Source organism: Chrysemys picta, chromosome 10, assembly GCF_011386835.1.
Source record: "Chrysemys picta bellii isolate R12L10 chromosome 10, ASM1138683v2, whole genome shotgun sequence".
NCBI classification, from domain to species: Eukaryota; Metazoa; Chordata; order Testudines; family Emydidae; genus Chrysemys; species Chrysemys picta.
This window is the reverse complement of record NC_088800.1, coordinates 85,290,171-85,308,598: the sequence shown is the minus strand read 5'-3', so window position 1 is coordinate 85,308,598 and position 18,428 is coordinate 85,290,171. Positions and strand designations below refer to the sequence as shown.

The 18,428-nt window shown below is 60.3% G+C and overlaps 1 protein-coding gene across 5 annotated transcripts in view; it reads left to right on the top strand.

The window, feature by feature from the left end:
• CASKIN1 (CASK interacting protein 1) overlaps nucleotides 1–13,466 on the top strand; it is a 158,054-nt gene extending 144,588 nt beyond the window's left edge. For 3 of the 5 annotated variants that reach the window (XM_024102265.3, XM_024102264.3, XM_042853052.2), the window contains 3 exons: nucleotides 825–3,017; nucleotides 5,530–5,922; nucleotides 7,954–13,466. In XM_024102265.3, the coding sequence (XP_023958033.2) occupies nucleotides 825–3,017; nucleotides 5,530–5,922; nucleotides 7,954–8,474 (3,107 nt within the window). In that variant the 3' untranslated portion in view covers nucleotides 8,475–13,466. Of the gene's footprint in view, nucleotides 1–824; nucleotides 5,203–5,529; nucleotides 5,923–7,934 lie in introns of those variants that run through there. The other 2 variants (XM_065560281.1, XM_065560280.1) reach the window with 2 other exon arrangements.
• The last annotated feature ends 4,962 nt before the right edge of the window (nucleotides 13,467–18,428 follow it).

Genomic DNA, 18,428 nt, shown 5'->3' with positions numbered 1-18,428 from the left:
TGGCTGCTTGGGGCGGCCAAAACCCTGGAGCCGGCCCTGCGCGCAGGCCTAAATCAGTAGGCCTGATGTGCCTAACTCCCTGAGGCCCCTTGAGAGCCCTCCCTGCAGCAGAGCGGGGCTGTGCCTGAGGGCTGGAAAGGGGAAGGGCGAGACCCCGAAGGGACGGGCATGTCTGTGCAGAACAGGAAGAGCCGGAGCTGGGGTAGCCAATGCTAACTCAGCTGTTGGCAGGGACATTAAACCTCCTGCTTCAGGGCTTTAGCCAAACGCCGCCTGTTAGAGACCAGGATGAGACCTAGTATGGGGGGCAGGTTCTCCCACATCCACTCCTGCGGGGGTCCCTGCACCTCGCTCTGAACCAGCCAGACACAGGATACTGGGGGAGATGGACCGTGGGTCTGATCTACTGCGGCAGTCCCTAGGTTCCTGTGAAATCATTTCTGGTTTAATGATCTAAGGACTCCTTCATCGGGGGCCACCTGGGTCAAATCTGCTTTCATGTCACCAGTGGAACTCCAGAGAACTCGGCTGACACCAGTCAGGGGCCCCCCAATGTGTCTCTAACCTGGCAGTCTCCTTTTAGTTAAAACACCCTAAAATACACAGCCCCAGTTAAGCTGCCAAGGCCCCTCCCCAGATGCTCTGTGGGAGACGAGCGCTCGCTCAGGGTGTGGGCATGGCTGGGTTGGACCGAGACAGCCATCCCGGAGGAACGAGCGTCACTATCCACGGGCCAGCACCGGGCCTGTGGGTTTGCTGGTGGGACGAGTCGCTCCCCATTGGTTAATGCCCCCTTGTGCCATGTGTCCTCCCCCCCCTTCCAGGCCACCAGAAGAAGCTGATGCTGGCGGTGAAGAAGCTGGCAGAAATCCAGAAGGCCGAGTACGTCAAGTACGAGTCGGGGACCCTGAAGAAGAAAGCGCCCCAGTCTCTGGACGTGCTGGCCATCGAGTCCCCCCAGCAGGAGAACGCCGAGTGCCAGTCTCCCAAGATGACCACCTTCCAGGACAGCGAGCTGAGCAACGAACTGCAGGTGGCCCTCACGGGCACGGGCGAGGCACCCGAGGGCCAGGAGAAGCAGGCGAACCATGTGGCACATATCCGGGACGGAGCAGGCTACCGGGGTCCCTCCTCCAGGCACGTGCATGAGAACAGCCTGAGCGGCCGGGCCAAGCACATAAGCAGCTCCCAGGAGCTGTTGGGGGACGGGCCCAAGGGGCCGAGCGCAGCCATGTCCAAGAGCCAGGAGTACCTGACGGAGGAGGTGAAGGAGGGGCCCCCCAGCATGCCCAAGGAGGTCAGGCCCATGCGGCACGGGCACACCGTCAAGAGAGCCAGCGTGCCCCCGGTGCCAGGCAAGCCCAGGCAGTCATTCCCCCCGGCTGGAGGGCGCTTCACCCCACCGCAGACGCCCACCAAGCCGCGGCCGTCCTCGCCCCAGACGCTCATCGTGCCCCACGCCACGGCCAAGGTCAAGCCCACGCCGCAGCTCCTCCAGCAGGCTGACCGCCCCATGTCGCCCCGGTCCCTGCCTCAGTCCCCCACCCACAGGGGCTTTGCCTACGTCATGCCGCAGCCCGTGGAGGGCGAAAGCCTCGCCGGGCACCCACCGGGCCCCGTGGCACAAGGAGTCCCAGTCCTGCCAGTCTCGGTGCCCGTGCTGTGCCTGCCGCCGCAGAGCGGGGAGGCAGAGGAGGAGCTGGGCAGGCCGAAGAAGCGCGCGCACAGCCTGAACCGCTACGCCATGTCCGACAGCGAGCAGGAGCGGGATGAGCTGCTGGTGCCGGACGCCGGGCCCTACGCCACTGTGCAGCGGCGGGTGGGCAGGAGCCATTCGGTGCGGGCGCAGTCGGGCGGAGACAAGAATGTCAACCGCAGCCAGTCTTTCGCCGTCAGGCCCAAGAAGAAGGGGCCGCCCCCGCCACCCCCCAAGCGCTCCAGCTCTGCCATCTCCAGCACCAACATGGCCGACGACTTCAGCAAGGAGGGGGAAGGGGACGTGCCCGGCGGGGAGGATGAGGAGGGGCAGGAGAGTTACCGGGAGCAGCGGCGCGCAAGCGACGTGGGGGGCAGCGTGGACACAGGCAGCGCGGGCAGCGTGAAGAGCATCGCCGCCATGCTGGAGATGTCCTCTATTGGCGGGGGCGCCCGGGCGCTGGCCCTGCAGAAGCCTCACCCAGGAGGAGGAGGGAAGGGACCCGAAGGCTACTACCTACACCCTGCTGGCGCCATGCACCTGGCCAGCCCGGAGCATTCCCGCGTGGCCGCTGTCCTGGCCACTGTGAAGCACAAAGACGCCATCGGCCTGGACGGGGAGGTGGTGAACCGGCGCAGGACCATCAGCGGCCCCGTGACCGGCCTCATCGCGGCCGCCCGCAGGGAGCGCTCCGACAGCATCAGGTCGGACACGGGCAAGGACGGCGGCCCGGTGGAGCGGCTGCGGGCGGAGCACGGGGGCTCCCCCCAGAACAGCTCGGCCGAGAACATCCCCTTCGCCGAGGATGGGAACCTGACCATCAAGCAGCGGCCCCGGCAGATGGGGCTGGCCAGGGGCGAGGCAGGGGACGGGCTGTCGCCTGCTCACCGGCACGGGGACCTGGCCAAGGTGGAGGCCAGCGCCACACTCAAGAGGAGGATCCGGGCCAAACAGAGCCAGCAGGACAGCGTCAAGTTCATCCTGACCGAGTCGGACACAGTCAAGCGACGGCCCAAGTCCAAAGACAAGGAGCAGGGGCTGGAGCCGGCCCCCCTCTCCGTCTACCAGAACGGCACCGGCACCATCAAGCGGAGGCCGGCGTCTGAGATGAGCGGTGCGGAGACGCCCCCGCAGGGCCCTGCCGCAGGCGACAGGCGGGACAGGCTGGAGCATGTGCCGCAGGCTGTGGGCGGGGAGCCCAAAAAGCCCTTCAAGCCACCGGTCTCTCCCAAGCCCGTGTTAACCCAACAAGCACAGAAGGTCCCTGGGCCGCCCACACCCACTTCCAAAAAGGCACCGATCCCCAGCCCCGGCAGCCCAGGTAGGTGGTGTCCTGCCGAGGGAGCTGGCAGGAGTCTGAAGGGACGCAGGCTTTGGTCCCTGAGCACAAGCTAAGCAGGGTCAGAGTCGGGTCGCTCTTGCCTGGGAGAGCGCTCAGGCAAACGCCGGCTGGTGCAGCCGCAGGGCCCTGCCTCGTGCTCACTGCGGGGGGACGGGAGGCTCCGTGCCAGCCAAGCGTCTGCTGAGGGCGTTTCAGGTTTAATCCCCTTTGCTCTGCAGCCCATCTCCATCTCCGGCAGTTCTCCCAGCACCAGGCCGGGCTCCCTCCGCACTGCTTGACGAGGGGCGATCCTCATGGCTGGCGCTGAGGGAAGCCTTTTCTCACGGCGGCTGGCAGCTGGGACAGGACGTCGTCTCTGCCCCCACCTGCCCTCCTGCTGCCCGGCAGAGCCTCTCTGGGCCTCCCTCTGTAGCGTGAGCCTGTGCTTGGTGAGCGCTGCCCCACAGGGATGTGCCAGGAGCACCGCGGGGTGGAGTGGGACCCCTTCAGCTGGGGCAGAACAGTGAGAGATCAGGTCCATTCCAGCTTTGCCCGCTGTTGTTTATGGCTTGGATTGTGGTAAAACCGAGGAGCCCTCTCGTGGCCAAGGGCCCCGTGGCACCAGGTGCTGTACAGACAGAACAAAAGACAGTCCTGCCCCAGAGAGCTGCCAGTCTCACGTGCATCCTGCCTCCAGCCAGCCTCCATTGCACTGCCTCCCCCACACCCCATCCGGCGCAGCCGGGCCGGGTCCCGGGTCGTGGCCGGCAGCTGCTGCACATCGCCCCATTGGGTGAGTGGGCAGTGAACAGACCCCTCTGGAACAGCCGCTGGAATGCTGTGCGGCGTTAGGAGGCTTGTCCCAGCAATTGGCCAGGCCCCATAATTCCTCATGCTCGTGGGAGGGGAGCGGCACATTCACTGGAGTCCTCGACAAAGTCCTAGAGTGGCACATATGGGGACCGACTGTAGGAGCTCTGGAGCTAGGAGTACAAGCTTCTATGGCGGGGGGTGGGGGGGCAACCTGTGGCCCATCAAGGTAATCTGCTGGCGGGCCACCAGACATTCCCACGGCCGCCCGCAGCTCCCAGTGTCTGCGGTTTGCCCTTCCCGGCCAATGGGGTTGCCCACCACTGCTCTGTGGCCTGGTCCTGCGAGCTGGTGGCACTAACTAGTGGGCAGAGGGGACGAGCCCCACGCTGGGTTACAGGCGGATCGACCGGCGTCCAGGGAGGAGAGCTAACCGAACTAGTTCTGCAGCCCTGGTGTCCATGGCTGCGGGTCGTGGATTCTGGCTCTTCCTAACGCAGGGCTGTTCTGCAGGCAGAACGCCAGGGCCCATTGGGCGACAGCCCAGCGAAATAATCCTTGCCCAGGGCCCGGTGTGGGCTGGAGCCGGGGAAGTGTTTAAAGGCTGGGTGGATGCGTGCGGTGAGCCTCCATTGGCGGGTGGGTTTTAACGCTCTGCTGCTAACCCTCCAGCGCCGGGGAACAGGCTTTGCCGATCAGGGTTTAGGGCTCTGTGGAATGAACTCCCCCCAGCTAGGGGGTGGTTTGACGTTCCCTTCCCCCCGGCGTGGGAGGAGTGCTCTCTGGGAGCCTTTCGAGAGACCACTTGCCGGGTTTACAACCCACCCATCAGGGTGCCCGTGGGCGTTACAGGCCCAGCGCTGTCTGTAACGGGGCCTGGAAGTCATTCCAGCTGTAGGGCCCCAGGTCCCTGCCCGGCCAACTGCCTCGTGCGCCACGGCCCTGGGCGTAGCGGGAGCCCCTCTGGGCCGTACCCCTGCCTGGCAGCGTGATCTTCAGGGCGGGCGGCTCCCCGACCCTGTGCTCATCCAGGCCCGCGGGGAAGAGCTTCCCCAGGGCACGCGTTGCACTGAGCTTGGAGGCTGGCCTAGTGCTGTTTGGGGGTGTCCCGTTCTCTCCTGGCTCCCCTTGGGATCCCCAGCGCCCGTCTCCTGGAGGTGTGGGGCCCCGGGGCCTGCCCCCCACCCAGCTGAGTCAGGGTGGCTCTGTTGCTGACTGTGGGGAAGCCTCCCAAAGGCCTGATGCTGGCTCCCATTAGTGTGCCCCCCCACAGGGCAGGGGTGACCCCCCCCCGATCCCAGCCCCTCTCACCCAGGGCAGAGGTGACCCCCCCCATAGCCAGACCCTCTCACCCAGAGCAGGGGCGACCTGCCCCCCCCCCATCCCAGCCCCTCTCACCCAGGGCAGAGGTGACCCCCCCACAGCCAGACCCTCTCACCCAGAGCAGGGGCGACCTCCCCCCCCCCGATCCCAGCCCCTCTTACCCAGGGCAGGGGTGACCCCTAATCCCAGCTCCTCTCACCCAGGGCAGGGGTGACCCCCCCCATCCCAGACCCTCTTACCCAGAGCAGGGGTGACCCCTCCCCAATCCCAGCCCCTCTCACCCAGGGCAGAGGTGACCCCCCCACCCAATCCCAGCCTCCCCATGTTAACAGCAATGGCTATGACCCTTACAGCCCCTCTCCTCTCGTCTCTCCTGCAGAGGTGAAGCGAGTCCACGGCACCCCACCCCCGGTGTCGCCCAAGCCCCCACCACCCCCGACGGCACCCAAGCCCCCCAAGCCCCACGCCACCATCCAGTCAGTGAGCGCGGGCTCCACGCCCACACCCTCCCCTGCCAAGCAGCTCACCACCACGATCAAGCCTTCAAGCACACCGCCTTCGCTCTGCTCGAGCCCCGCCAAGCCCTTGTCGCCCGGTGGGCAGCCCCAGCAGGTGCCCGTCAAGCCGCCGCGCTCCTCCATCGCCGGGCCCTCGACGGAGAGCGCCAGCCCCGAGACAGCACACCAGAAGCTGGAGGAGACCAGCGCCTCGCTGGCGGCTGCCCTGCAGGCCGTGAGGAGAAGATCAAGCAGGAAGACGGGCAGGCAGCAGAGTAAGGATTCCGCTCCCTCATGCGTGTGCGCACGGGGCTGTGCCTTGGTTGTGAGGGGCACCGACCTTTGGGACTCACTGCTGCTGGACAGTGTCCAGGTCGAGAGTCCAGCAGGGCAATTAGGAAAGAGTCCGTGGGTGCAAGGGCTGTTGCTCCTCATGCTTCAGGGATACGGTACTCCCTGTCGGTGTCAGGTGGGGGCTGTTTGCTGAGCCAGGCTAGCTCCATTGGAAAAAGTCCCTTCTCACCTAGTGCAGACAAGGCTCAGCTGTCCCCATTCCTGCGGGTCTCCCAGTGAGTCTGGTTGCTGCTGGGTCAGTCTTTCTACGTTCCTCAGGGCTCAGTGTGACAGCGCTTAGCGCAGACAACCTTAATTCAGGTACCGTCTGTGCTTAGCTGTGCAGCCCTTCACGTGCTTGTAAAGGAGGGGTTTTTAGGTAATTCCCTAGGTTTTTTAAACCGTCTTGACCCTCCACCTGGGTCGTCAGCAGGGCTCGGTCATGTAAGCTAACAAATAACTGGTAGCAGTAGAAGGCTATCATCTTCTACGTGGCCCAGAGGGGATGGGGATGCACACTCAGCTGATTGCTAGGCTGTGAAGGAATGATGAGACGCAGGGCATGTGCACCTAGGGAAGTGATAGCGGAATAACGTGGGGTGTGAATTCAGAGCCCTGCAGTTATAACTCCCTGTGTGGACGCTCTTATTCTGGTACAAGAGGTCCTATTTCCAGTTTAGTTTATGCTGCTCGGGAAATGATTTAAACCAGGGGTCGGCAACGTTCGGCACGCGGCTTGCCAGGGTAAGCACCCTGACGGGCCGGGCCAGTTTTATTTACCTGCTGACGCGGCAGGTTTGGCCGATCGTGGTCCCCCGTCCCGGGCCAATGGGGGTGGTGGGAAGCCACAGCCAGCACATCCCTCACCCGCGCCGCTTCCCGCCGCCCCCATTGGCCCGGGACGGCGAACCGCGGCCAGTAGGGGCCGCGATTGGCCAAACCTGCCGCATCAGCAGGTAAATAAACTGTCCCGACCTGCCAGGGTGCTTACCCTGGCGAGCCACGTGCCAAATGTTGCCGACCCCTGATTTAAACTAAGCTGAGAAAACCTACTCTTAGGATCGGCCAAACAGCATCACTGGAGGTCGGGGCTGGTGGTGGAAAAATCCAAGTCCCTGTGAAGACAGCGCTAGGTTGACCTAGCTACGGCCTCTCGGGGAGGCGGACCCTCCCATCGAGGGTAGTGGCACAGCTGCAGTGTTTCTAGTGTCGACAAGGGTTAGGGTTATCCCAGGATAACCGTTGGGGTTTAGCTGTACCGGTAGAGTTCTGCTGGTATCACTGGAAAAGCTCCCATGCCGACAAGCCGACAGGACTCCTGGGGTCAGTTCCAGGTTCTTTAAGGACGTATGCGCTAATAGATACAAACTCCTGCCCCCCTCCCCAGGTTATCCCCCTTTCAGCTTTTGAAGGACAATGCTTCTGGGGGCTGCTCCATGGCCCCCTCCTCGTGGAGCTGGTGAGACCCCCAACTGCCCCACAGCTAGGAGGGGGGACAGAGCCTAGCTGTGCCTTGCAGCTCCAGCTCCTCGTCCCCCCCGGAAGGAGGCTCAGTTCCAAGGGGGACCCAAGGGGAGCTGGAAGAGGGACACAGGCGTGGAGGGGCAGTACTGGGGGGTTCTTGGGGAGATCCAGGCTTGAGGGGGGCCTTACGGAGGAGAGTTGGGGTGGGACACAGGCTTGAGGGGCGCCCTGGGCAGGATGAGGAGTGTTTGGGGAACAGAACTGTACAGATGGGGGGACAGGAGGGAAGTTACTTTGTCAGGGGCTGTGGGGGTGGAGGGGCTTGCTGGGCTCTGAGGGACTGGGTCCCCTCCCTGCAGCTTGGGTGGAAAGTTACTCCACTGCTCAGTGTGACACCCCTCCCGCCCCCACGTGCCCGCTGCCCTCCGGGCGAGACCCACATCAGCCACGGGTCCTGTGGGGCGCAGCCCACCCCCACTGATGCTAACAGATGCTCTCTGCCCCCGCAGCTCTGCCACAGAAGCAAAGAGCACAGTCAGCATTCTGGACGACATCGGCAGCATGTTCGACGACCTGGCCGACCAGCTGGACGCCATGCTGGAATGAGGCCCGAGGAGAACCCCAGCTAACCTCAGGATTTACCGTGGGTACAAGGGCACAACGATCCACCGACTCCCAGCCCCCCTCCCTGCCCCTTGTACAGCCTGCCCCCCCCTCGGCGAACAGCCCATCCTTCGGGGTTTGCACAAAGAAGAAAAGATTACCTCAGGATTGTGCTCACACAGCCCGCGGCGCTCGGGGCAGGCTTTTGGCAGGAGTGGGTTTGCAGAAGCAAAAAAACAAAAAGCCCTGTTATGTTTTTTTTCCTACCGAAGTAGCAAGCAACCGTGGGATAAAGGTGCCCATAATGGCGTCTAAACCCAACTGCCAGGCCGAGAAGGCAGTGGCGTGGGGCTCGTCCCCTGACTCGCCTCTCCAGGCCAAACCCGAAATCCAGCAAGAACGGTTCTGTTCCGGTTGTGCCGTGTAGCTGAACTTCCACCTTTTTAGTTTGACCCGATCGTCCTCTCTCTCGCCGGACTCCCAGATGTGACAGTTCTGTGTGTAGCCAAACGTGGCCCAATCCGTCTGCTTTCCTCCCCGTTCGGTTTGGGTTAGACTCTCGTTCTGGTGACGCCGTGTTGCTATCGTTTCTCGACCGAGCACTGCCATTATCCCGTGTGCCGCCCTCTGCGTTCCCATGCCCCCGTCTGCTGATGTTGGGAGATGCTAGGAGTGGTGGGCCGAGGCCGCCCGCTGTGGGTGCCAGGGTGGGCGCTTGCCCGCTGGCGTTCGGTTAGCTGCATGCTTTGTTTTATTCGGAAGGTGTTTGTTTGTTCTTTCCTGGTGCTGAGAAGCTGTGACCGTGAGACGTTGTTCTGGTGACAAGTCCGGTTTGACCAATTAGCTCTTTCATTTTTTAAAAATTATTATTTTTTCTGTGTTCTGGTTATTTTGGGGGCCGTCTTGCCGGGGGAGCAGCGCTGTGCGCCGGCACCGTGAGAAAGCTTTGTAGATTTGCATGCTCGAGACAGTGTTATGACAAGAAAAGAAAAATATAGAAAATAGCCCCCTCCCTCCCACATGCCACTCCCTGCTGGGAGCGGCTCCTGGAGGCTGCCCGAGGAGGTGGGGCCCGGGTGGCTTTCACTGCACAGAAAGGGCTGTTGGAAATCTGAGCACAGCCCCATCACCTTGCCCCTTTCTCCACTCAGCCACTTGGCTTCCAAAGACTTTGTCCTGGACTTGGACTATTCAGCCTTTAATGCCCATCCTCACCCCGCACCTCTGCTGGAGCGACAGCCAGTCCCAGGCTCGCTGGCCGCTGGGGGCCTGGTTGTGCTCTGTGGAAGCCCTTGGCAGCAGGCTGGGGGCGGTCTCCATTGAAAGGGATGCTTGCGTGCGCTCGGCCCCAACGGGGTGGTGTCCCCGGAGCAGTGGGGCTGCGGGGGATTCGGTGCGAGCTGGGCTGTGGAGGGAGTGAGCATTGGTGGGGCTCTCAGCCAGGAGGAGCCGGAAAGTTGTGCTGGGGGCGGCGGGCGGGGGAGAGAATCCTCCGGCAGATGCTGCGGAGGGCAGGGGCTGGGAGGGAAGGGGCTCTGATGGCAGGAGCCTAAGGGTTTGTCAGCTCTCTGAGGGCCGTGGGCGCCAGGCTGTGGGTATTCAGAGCCAGGCGCTACGCATGCAGGCCTGGGGCAGCAGCAAGCCACGGGCCAGGCTGATTCCCAGTTCACTGCTCCGTCCCCCACCACTTGTCCCCTCAAAACACTGCCGCAACCACAGCGGCCAAGACCCCCCAGGCCTGCCTGCAGGCCCCAAAGAGCCCAAGCCTCCAGGAGCTGTGCTGCTCATAGAGGAGTGTTGCCTAGTGAGCGGAGCGCAGGGCTCTCCTCCATCTGTAGCAAGGTGCTGTGTCAGCCTGGTCACGGGCTGCTGTAGGAGGTGGGGGGGCCTTACTGGGGGATACGAGAGGGTGGCTCTGTGGGGTCTGTTGGGGGCAGCAGCAGCCAACTCACCGATGGCAAAGGGAAGCCAGCCTGGGGCGCCCCCGCCTTAGAGACCCGGAGAGCCTGAGCCAGGCCATGGGGCCCCCAGTGCTCTGCCCAGTGGGTTCCGCCGCGGCACGGCTCTGCTAGCGACCGCCACGGCCAAACCCGGGGGAGCTGCATGCCGAGGAGGGGGATGGGGCTGCAGCACCCGTCATACAAGCACAATACAGGAGTCCCTAGTGATGGATTCCCAATTGGCCGGTCAGGCCTCACTGCTCCTCCTTCCCCCCACCAGCCCAGAGGGCACTGCCCGGGCAGTGCCAGTGCCCCTGGAGCAGAGGGAGCTCAGGGAACAAATCCCTTTCCTCGTCCCAGTCAGTCCTGCAGGGGGTGCCAGCGGCATTTCTGTTACGTGGGGCTCACTGGTCCCCCACCCTGCACCCCAGCCCTGCCTGCCCTCAGGGAGACCGGCTTGTGTCAGAGTGTGACCTTGGAGAGCCGCAGTAGCTAACCTGTGTCTAACCCCGTAGCACGCGGCCTGGGCAGGTTAGCCTCGGTGTGACAGACAGTTCTTGTACTCTGCAGGTTAATCCCACTGCCCCAGGCTGTGTTCTGAACACCCCGCCGTCCGTGGGGAGCCCAGGCCTGGGCGTGAGCCGCTCGCCCTAGAAACGCGCTGCCAGTTTCCAGTCCAGGCCCATGGGCGTGCCTGACTGGCTCCAGCTAGCCCCGTGTCCCTTCTCAGCGAGGGCCAGTTCCAGATGCAGCAGAGGCGGGTGTAAGAAGGCCGCAGTGGCAGATGTAGGATAATTCCCCTCCGCTCACATTAGGCCTCCTCCTGGTCTCTTAGGGCTTGTCTGCAGGGCACCGCTGTGAATTGTAGAGCTGAAATGAACAGGCAGCAGGTTTAATACAAACAGAAGGAAGTACTTCTTCACAACGCACAGTTAACTTGTGGAACTCATTGCCAGGGGATGTGGTGAAGCCAAAGTATAACTGGCTTCCAAAAAGAATTAGATCAGTTCATAGAGGATTGGTCCTTCGATGGCTGGACAGCAGGGGATGGCTCACTCGATAATTGCCCTGTTCTCTTCATTCCCTCTGAACCATCTGGTGCTGGCCACTGCCAGAAGACAGGACACTGGGATGGATGGACCATTGGTCTGACCCAGCGTGGCCGTTAGGTTATGACGCACTGTGTACCTTTTAGTTTGTGCCAGTGGGTCTACGGGGGGCAATTAGAGTTCTCAACCATTCCCACCCCTCTGGCTTGCACCGCAGTGCCATGGAGACCAGCCCTACCCATCAGCATTTGGCTACAGCCCTGAAGCAGCAGCTTGAATGTCCCTGCCCATGTGTGTGTGGCCATTAGTTCTGCTAACTCCGGTTCTGCTGGATTCCCCCTAGGATGTCCAGTCCCTTTTCAAGTCTCCAAGGGGCTGGTAAGCCATGCACTGCGATGCTGGCCCCAGGGACTGGAGGGGCATGTCTGAGAAATCCCAAATTGTTCATCGGTTTCTAAAGCCTCAATGTCCTGCCCCATTTCTATAACCTGTCTCCCTCCCCCCCGCCTCTTGCTGTGTCTGAACAAGCAGGGGTGACAACCGGACCAGAACTAGCAGCCGTGGAGCTTTAGTTGGGCTCAAGCATCAATGCCTGGGGTTGGCCAGCAGGGACGAGGCCGAGCAGCTGATGTGTTGTCAGGGCTTTTCCTCCAAACTCTTGCCAGACCAGCATTTCCCGTCCACAAGGGCTCCAGTTCCGAGGCCGCCCAGCCTGCAGCCTGTACCCAGGTAGGTAGCTGTTACTCGCAGGCCTGGGCCCATGGATGTCAGCGGGGCCATGTGTGAGTGAGGGGGCTGGGATCGGCTTCCCTGCTTCTTGCAAGTGCCAGTGATTTCCCCTGCCACATCCCGATACATTTGCTCCTTTGTCAAACCAATAACCTTGGGGACCCAAAATTGGGCTAGGGGAATAATAGACCAGCCCAGGGGGTCAGCTCCTTCGCTTCTGGCTTGAGCCTCCTGTCCAAGAGGATTGTTAGCTCGCTCTGTATCCCAGTAGGTTTCTTACATGCGCTGAGCTCATTGCAGAGGAAAGAGGGCCTTGGCCGAAGCAAGCAGAGCAGAGGAGGACATGGCTGAGCGAGGCCTGCAGTGAAGTGTTAGGAACGCTTCCTAGTTGGGGAACAAAAACGCTTTCTCTGGAGGGTGATAAAGGATGAAGAAATAATAAGCTATATAAAGAAGTATTAATTTATTGGGAAAAAAAGATTTAAGACAGATATTTTCCCCCAGAAATTAAAAAAAGGAATAAACTTTAACAAATATATATTTAAAATATTAAAAATAGTATCAATTATATAATAAAAGTTTTTAAAAAAAATCAAGAGAACTGGATTTTAGCTGGAGAAAAATCTATTAGATTACAATAAGCTCTATGTCTTTGTGGCAAGATCATATTAAGAGTAGCACAAGCATAAGATACCTTTTATCTCGTTAGAAGGTCTGTGCAAACAGCTTTTGGTTTGTTTTTCTGTTGGAATTCAGTGTTCTTCCTTTATTTGTACACGGTTTAAGAAACTCAAAGGATGTGCCTTGTTTCATGAAGGTTTTTGTTAACTCTGATCTGGAGGTTGTTTTATTTTTCTTAGGTGTCTTCAGGGTTGTTTTTTTTCTTTTTTTGTGTGTGAATGTGTGTGTGTGTGTGTGTGTGTGTGTGTGCGTATTCTTGAGAATACACAGCTGTATATTCATGTATAAACAGGATTTGGAGTCTGGTTTATCGCTTGAATTCTGATGAATGCATTTTGCTTGTGGTTTCAAAACAACGTGTTGATGTAATTTTTTTCTGAGAAGTACAAACTGCTCTCTCTCTCTCTCTCTCTCTTTTTCTCCCATTGTGTTTGCTGATCCAGATGTGTTTGGCACAACTTTGAAATTTCTTTAAAAAAAAAAGCCTAGAACTATCTGTTGTAAAGAAAAAAAATGTATCTTAACAAAATCCATAAAGTTCTACATGATGGAGATATACATATATATATATTTTTTATGATTAAGTTATGGAATCTGTATTGTATTCCCATTCTGTCAAAGCTATGCATCTTGGTGCTTTTCCCTGCTCTTCTGTGCTTCGGTTCCACCTATATTATTATGACTATTCTGAATATTAAATGGCTCGTGGTGCTTTGAAGACGTTTGCTCCTATAAAAAGTCTGGCAACAAATATTTAAAGGAAAAAAAAAATCCTTATCAACCTTAATTGTAAAAGAGACAAATGTTATTTTTATTGTTGGGAATTAACTCCAACCAAAAAAAAATTCCATGGTACAGACAATTCCTAAAGCACCAGGTTGTACAGTGTGTGTATATGTCCTTCTGGTCCCCTGCGATGGACTGACTCATACTGTAATTTTTTGTCAGGCATGTGGCAGTGGTATGCTTGACTGACTGCATTTACTGCCATCGGCTCTCAATAAATGTCAGAAAACTCAAGGTGGGTGCCACTCTTGTTTGGCTAGGCCTGGCTGCTGTCGTTAATGGGGGGTGCGGCCAGATGGGGCGTGGGTGTTCTGCTACAACCCTGGCAGAAGTGACTGTGGCGTGGAGGAGCAGGTGTTCCTAACCCTCCCAGGAGCATAGGGGTGAGCATGTAGCACGGAAAACTGGGGCAGCCACCTGTGGACATGGGGACTGACACGGTCACCGCGCAGCGGGACAATTAAACCAAACCTTCCCTGCTTGCTTCGCTCCCAGGGCCCCAGGGCGTGAAATCCCCAGCCCAGCTGCTGCCTGGCTCAGGTCGAGCACCCGGAATACTGACACCTTTTGCAAGTTGGCAAATTAGGATGGAAATGGACGCCCAGAGCTGGTCCTGTAGCTCGGGGGCTTGGTGCAGCGTGCCTGGCCCCTGGCTGCACTGCATTCACCAGGGGCAGGCCCAGGGCTGGAGGCGTTGGCCTGGCCCAGACGCGGTAAATGTCTTTGGCACCAGGTAAGGGAGCAGGGGCTGAGGCCACGCCCTTTCCCGTGGCTCTGGCTCCAGCAAGACACTTTAAGGCTTCTGATGCTAAACTTGACCCTGTTACTCCTAAACAAATCTCCCTGACTGAAAGCGTGGCTGAGGAAAACGATCGAGAGGCGGGCTGGTGTCGGCCATCTCCCCCCTTGTTACCGGCGAGAGCAAAGCTCCTCGTATTCGCTTTGTAAGGACGCCCGTGTTATAGCAGCAGCTGTGTCTCCCCTCCCCCATTTGAGTCAGGTGCTGTACTAAAGGCTTAGCAAGAATTTGAATCCCCTGCGGAGCTGAGTGTTTCAGAGTCCCTGGGCGTGGGGCTCTCAGGGTTTAGACAACCTGCTCTCCGCTGGTATGAGCAGGAGCTCGTGCCTACGTCATCATTGGAGGCTGCAGGGCGGATGTTGTAGGCAGTCGGGGCTGCTCTATGGACGGGAACAGGGGCTGTCAACCATGTAACGCCAGCCTGGACACGGCCCAGGGACCAGCCTGCAGCTCCAGGGGCCGGGGCCACCTGGCTGTTTGGGCCCAGGCAGCAGACCCCTTCCCGCTCAGGCCCAGTGCCTGAGCTGGGGCTCAGAGGAGGGGCCCCATGACAGCTGGAGCAGGGGAAGGGCTCCTTCTGGGCCCTGCACTCACACTGGGCATTTAGGGGGAGGCAAAAAGGGGGAACTGCCAGAGGCAGAGTAAAGAGAGGGGTGGGGGGTTGTCCCGAAGTGTGGGGGAAAGAGGGGACCTGCACCCCGAGGCAATGCAGAGGCGCTGTGCTGCCCTTCTTGGGCAATAAGGCAAGGCCCCTACCACTAGCCACAACACACTGTAGAATGAGTGGGGGGTGGGATTTCTGCAGCTGGGCTTGTCCCTTCCAAGCTTTAGGGTTGCCAGGGATCCAGGTTTCGACCAGAACCAGGGCCGCCGCAACCCATTAGGCGACCTAGGCGGTCGCCTCGGGCACTAACATTTGGGGAGTGGCGACTGCGGCAGCCGGATCTTCGGCCGTCCTGGTCATCGGCGGTATTTCAGGGGCGGGACCTTCCGCCGCCTCGGGCGGCAAAAAAGCTGGCTGGGCGCCTGACCGGAACACCTGATCAGAAAGGAACCTGGCGGCTCTGGTCAGCACCACGGACCGGGCCATTAAAAGTCAGGTTGGTGGTGCGGTGGGGTTAAGGCAGGCTCCCTGCCTGGCTCCTGGAAGGACAGGAAGCGGCCAGGATGTCTGTAGGCGGAGGGAGGGGGGGGGGCGCACCGTGCACTGTCCCTGCCCCAAGTGCTGGCTCTGCAGCTCCCATTGGCCGTGGTTCCCAACCAATGGGATCTGCTGGGGTGGTGCCTGCCAGCAAGGGCAGCATGTGGAGCCCCCTGGATGTGCTGCGGCCTGGGAGCCGGACATGCCGGCTGCTGCCTGCCTTCCTGGGAGCTGCCTGAGATAAGCACCGCCTGGAGCCCCAACCCCTCACATACGCCTGCCCCAGCCACATCCCACACTCTGAGCCCCTTGGCCCCAGAGCCCCCTCCTGCACCCCCAGCTGGAGCCATCACCCCCCCCCACCCCTGGACCCCAACCTCCTGCCCCAGCCCAGTGAAAGTGAGCGAGGGGGGGGAGAGCGAGCAAGGCAGGGAGAGGGAAATGGAGTGAATGGGAGGGGGGGGGCCTTGGGGAAAGGGTGGGGCTAGGGGGTTCAGTTTTCTGCTATTAGAAAATTGGCTACTCTCGCAAGCATAGGTAAGGGGACTGTTGGCCCCTTACGAAAACTCAGCAGGGTTTTGGGTTGACTAGTGCCCAGTACCAAAGGGCAAGGGTCAATGAGAACTCAGGTGCCCTGCAATGGACAGGTCCCTCAGAGTCAATGAGGCAAAGCCAACATGCCAGACCAGCCTGATTGACAACGCAATCAGGGAGTCAGGAGGTCCCAGCTGAGCTGGGGCTGCCTGGGCAGGAGTGGGGCAGAGTTAAGAGGAGAGCCGGGGGGGCCTGAGCTGAGCAGAGCTGGAGGCAGAGCAGAGCTGACGGCGGTGAACAGCTTGGGAGAGCGAGGGGGACCCTGGGCACTGGGCCTAGTGCAGGGAGACGCCCCCAGCCAAGAGGCCCTGCAGGCCAGACTTGGAGCTGGCCCGCAGGATTGCCAGCCCCGTGGAGCAGCGGGGCTAAGGCTGGCCCCGTGCCACTCCCGGAAGCAGCTGGCACCATGTCCCTGCGGCCCCTGGCGGGGCGGGAGGGGTGGGGGCGTGCAGAGCTTCATGCGCTGCTCTCTCCTCCAGGCACCGCCCCCCTGCAGCTCCCATTGGCCAGGAACCCCTTGCCCTGAGCCCCCTAGTCCCCTGCTGCACCCCTCTGGCACCCCACCCCCTTGCCCTGAGCCCCTTTCTCCACACTGGACCCCCCCCCCCCCAACCCACTGCCCCAACCCTATATCCATGGCCCTGCCTACAATTTCCCCACCCCGATGTGGCCCTCAGGCCAAAAAGTTTGCCCGCCCCTGCCCTAGCCCCTGCCCAACGTGACCATGACAAGGTGGGGATCAACCACCCGCCCCCTCAGGAATCCTGGGCCAGCCTTGTCAGGGTTACGAGGACTCTGCCACACACGAGAGTGGAAGGGGAGCTCTCGTGGCCAGGCAGGTCTCTGGGTAAAGGGAGTGGGAGCGGGGACTCAGCTCCTTTCGCTAGCCCACTGCACTGGGGTCGTGCAAAGGCAGGAAAGTTCCCCACAGTAGCGGGCCCAGTCCCCCACTTTCACTTAGCTTAGACAGCGAGCAAAGGTGGTGGTGGTTTAAGCATAGTGGAAAAACCCTTTTGGTTGCCTGAAGTCAGCCCAGGGGGCTGATTCCTGACCCCTTGTGTGCTGTCTATCTGGATAATGGTGTGGCCGCACCCAGCCGCAGTTTAATCTGGGTATGTTTAGGGTGAGATTTAAACCAGAACGAATGTGCCGGTTACTCACCGCCCCGTGAGGCTGTGGCATTAGGGGCCTGCTCTTCGGGGCCAGCAGGAGTGGGTGAATGGCTCTTTAGGTGAGCATTGCTGGCCGGGTATGTTACGAATGAAAGATTGAGTCTGAACGGCTTTCCACCAGTGGGGTTAGTGCCCCCCAACCTCTGGGGAACACCTGCAGGAGCTCAGACTTTTGGTGTAGCTGCCCCGCGGGTGCCCGTACCCAGGGTTAAGGCGAGGCCTCCTGGCAAGGGTGGAAGGCACAGCAGATACCAGAGGCACAAGCTGGGCCAGGCTCCCTCCATGTGTGGCAGGTGCAGGGGATAAGGCAGCGGAACAAGCAGCTGTTTCACTTTGTCGTCTCATGCGCTGCTCAGCTACCGGAGGTCAGCGCCTCCCTGTGCAGCGCTTGGCCCGGCCCCCCCCTTAGCTCTGGGTATATCCCACCCATACTGCCCCAGTCTGCTTGGAACCCTGCTCCTCCATTGGGGCAAGCCCAGGTCTGGGGCCACAGACACTAATGGCCCCAGGAAAAGCTGCAGCGCTAGTCCCATATGCTCCCCCCCAACCTTTGCTTACAAACACGCCCAGACCCCTCTTCCTCAGCCCCCCACTCCCCGTGCTGCTGCTCTGCAAGGCAGTGGGTGTCGTTCTAGCCCTGGTAGGAGACACTGTTTCCCATGGCTTTTGCCCTCAGCTAAGAGGCAAGTACGCAGGGTTCTAACACCCTGGGGCCACAACCAGCTCAAAGCACTGTTGATACTGGTCTCGCCAGGGCCCTCCCCGCCGTGATGCAGATCTAGCCCTAAGCGTAGCTCTCTGCTTTGATAGGGCCAGGGATGATACCAAGTGAAGGTAATGGGGGGAGACAGGCATGCGCTTGGACTACACACGACAATGCTACTGCCAGTTACTCCATTCCTGCTGTCTTACTCTGCTGCCAGTAGCCGATCGGCGCGTCGGCTCAGAGACCCCTCCTGATTCTCACCCACTGCGTGGCCCTGAGCAGCAGTTACGGAGCGTACGGAGGGGAACGGCCCCAAGCACCTATGCCAATGGGAGAAGACTTTTTAAAGAACTCACTTCACCCCCGCGGGTGCCTCACCCTTCACTTCTCGTGGCTCTTGCCTTACCCTAGGTCTACACTGCAAAGAAAGACCCATGGCTGGCCTCTGCCTGCTGGCTCACGCGGTGGGGCTGTTTCATGGCTGTGTAGACTTCGGGGCTCAGGCTGCAGCCCACGCTCTGGGACCCTCGCAGGGTCCCGGCAAAGCCCAGCAGCTTACACAGCCATGAAACAGCCCTTCGCTGACTCGGGCTGCCGGGGCTCAGGCCAGCTGTGGGTGTCTAGCGGCTGTGTAGACATACCCCTAGTGGCTCCCACACCTGCTGTGCCTGGCGCAGGGACGAGCTTCCCTGCCCAGGTGTGCAGGGTTGGGAAGTGCGTGCCCGTGGAAGGCCAGGCGGGTGGCAGCTGGCCCTCCCCCAAGTAACTCACACGTGCCTGGAAC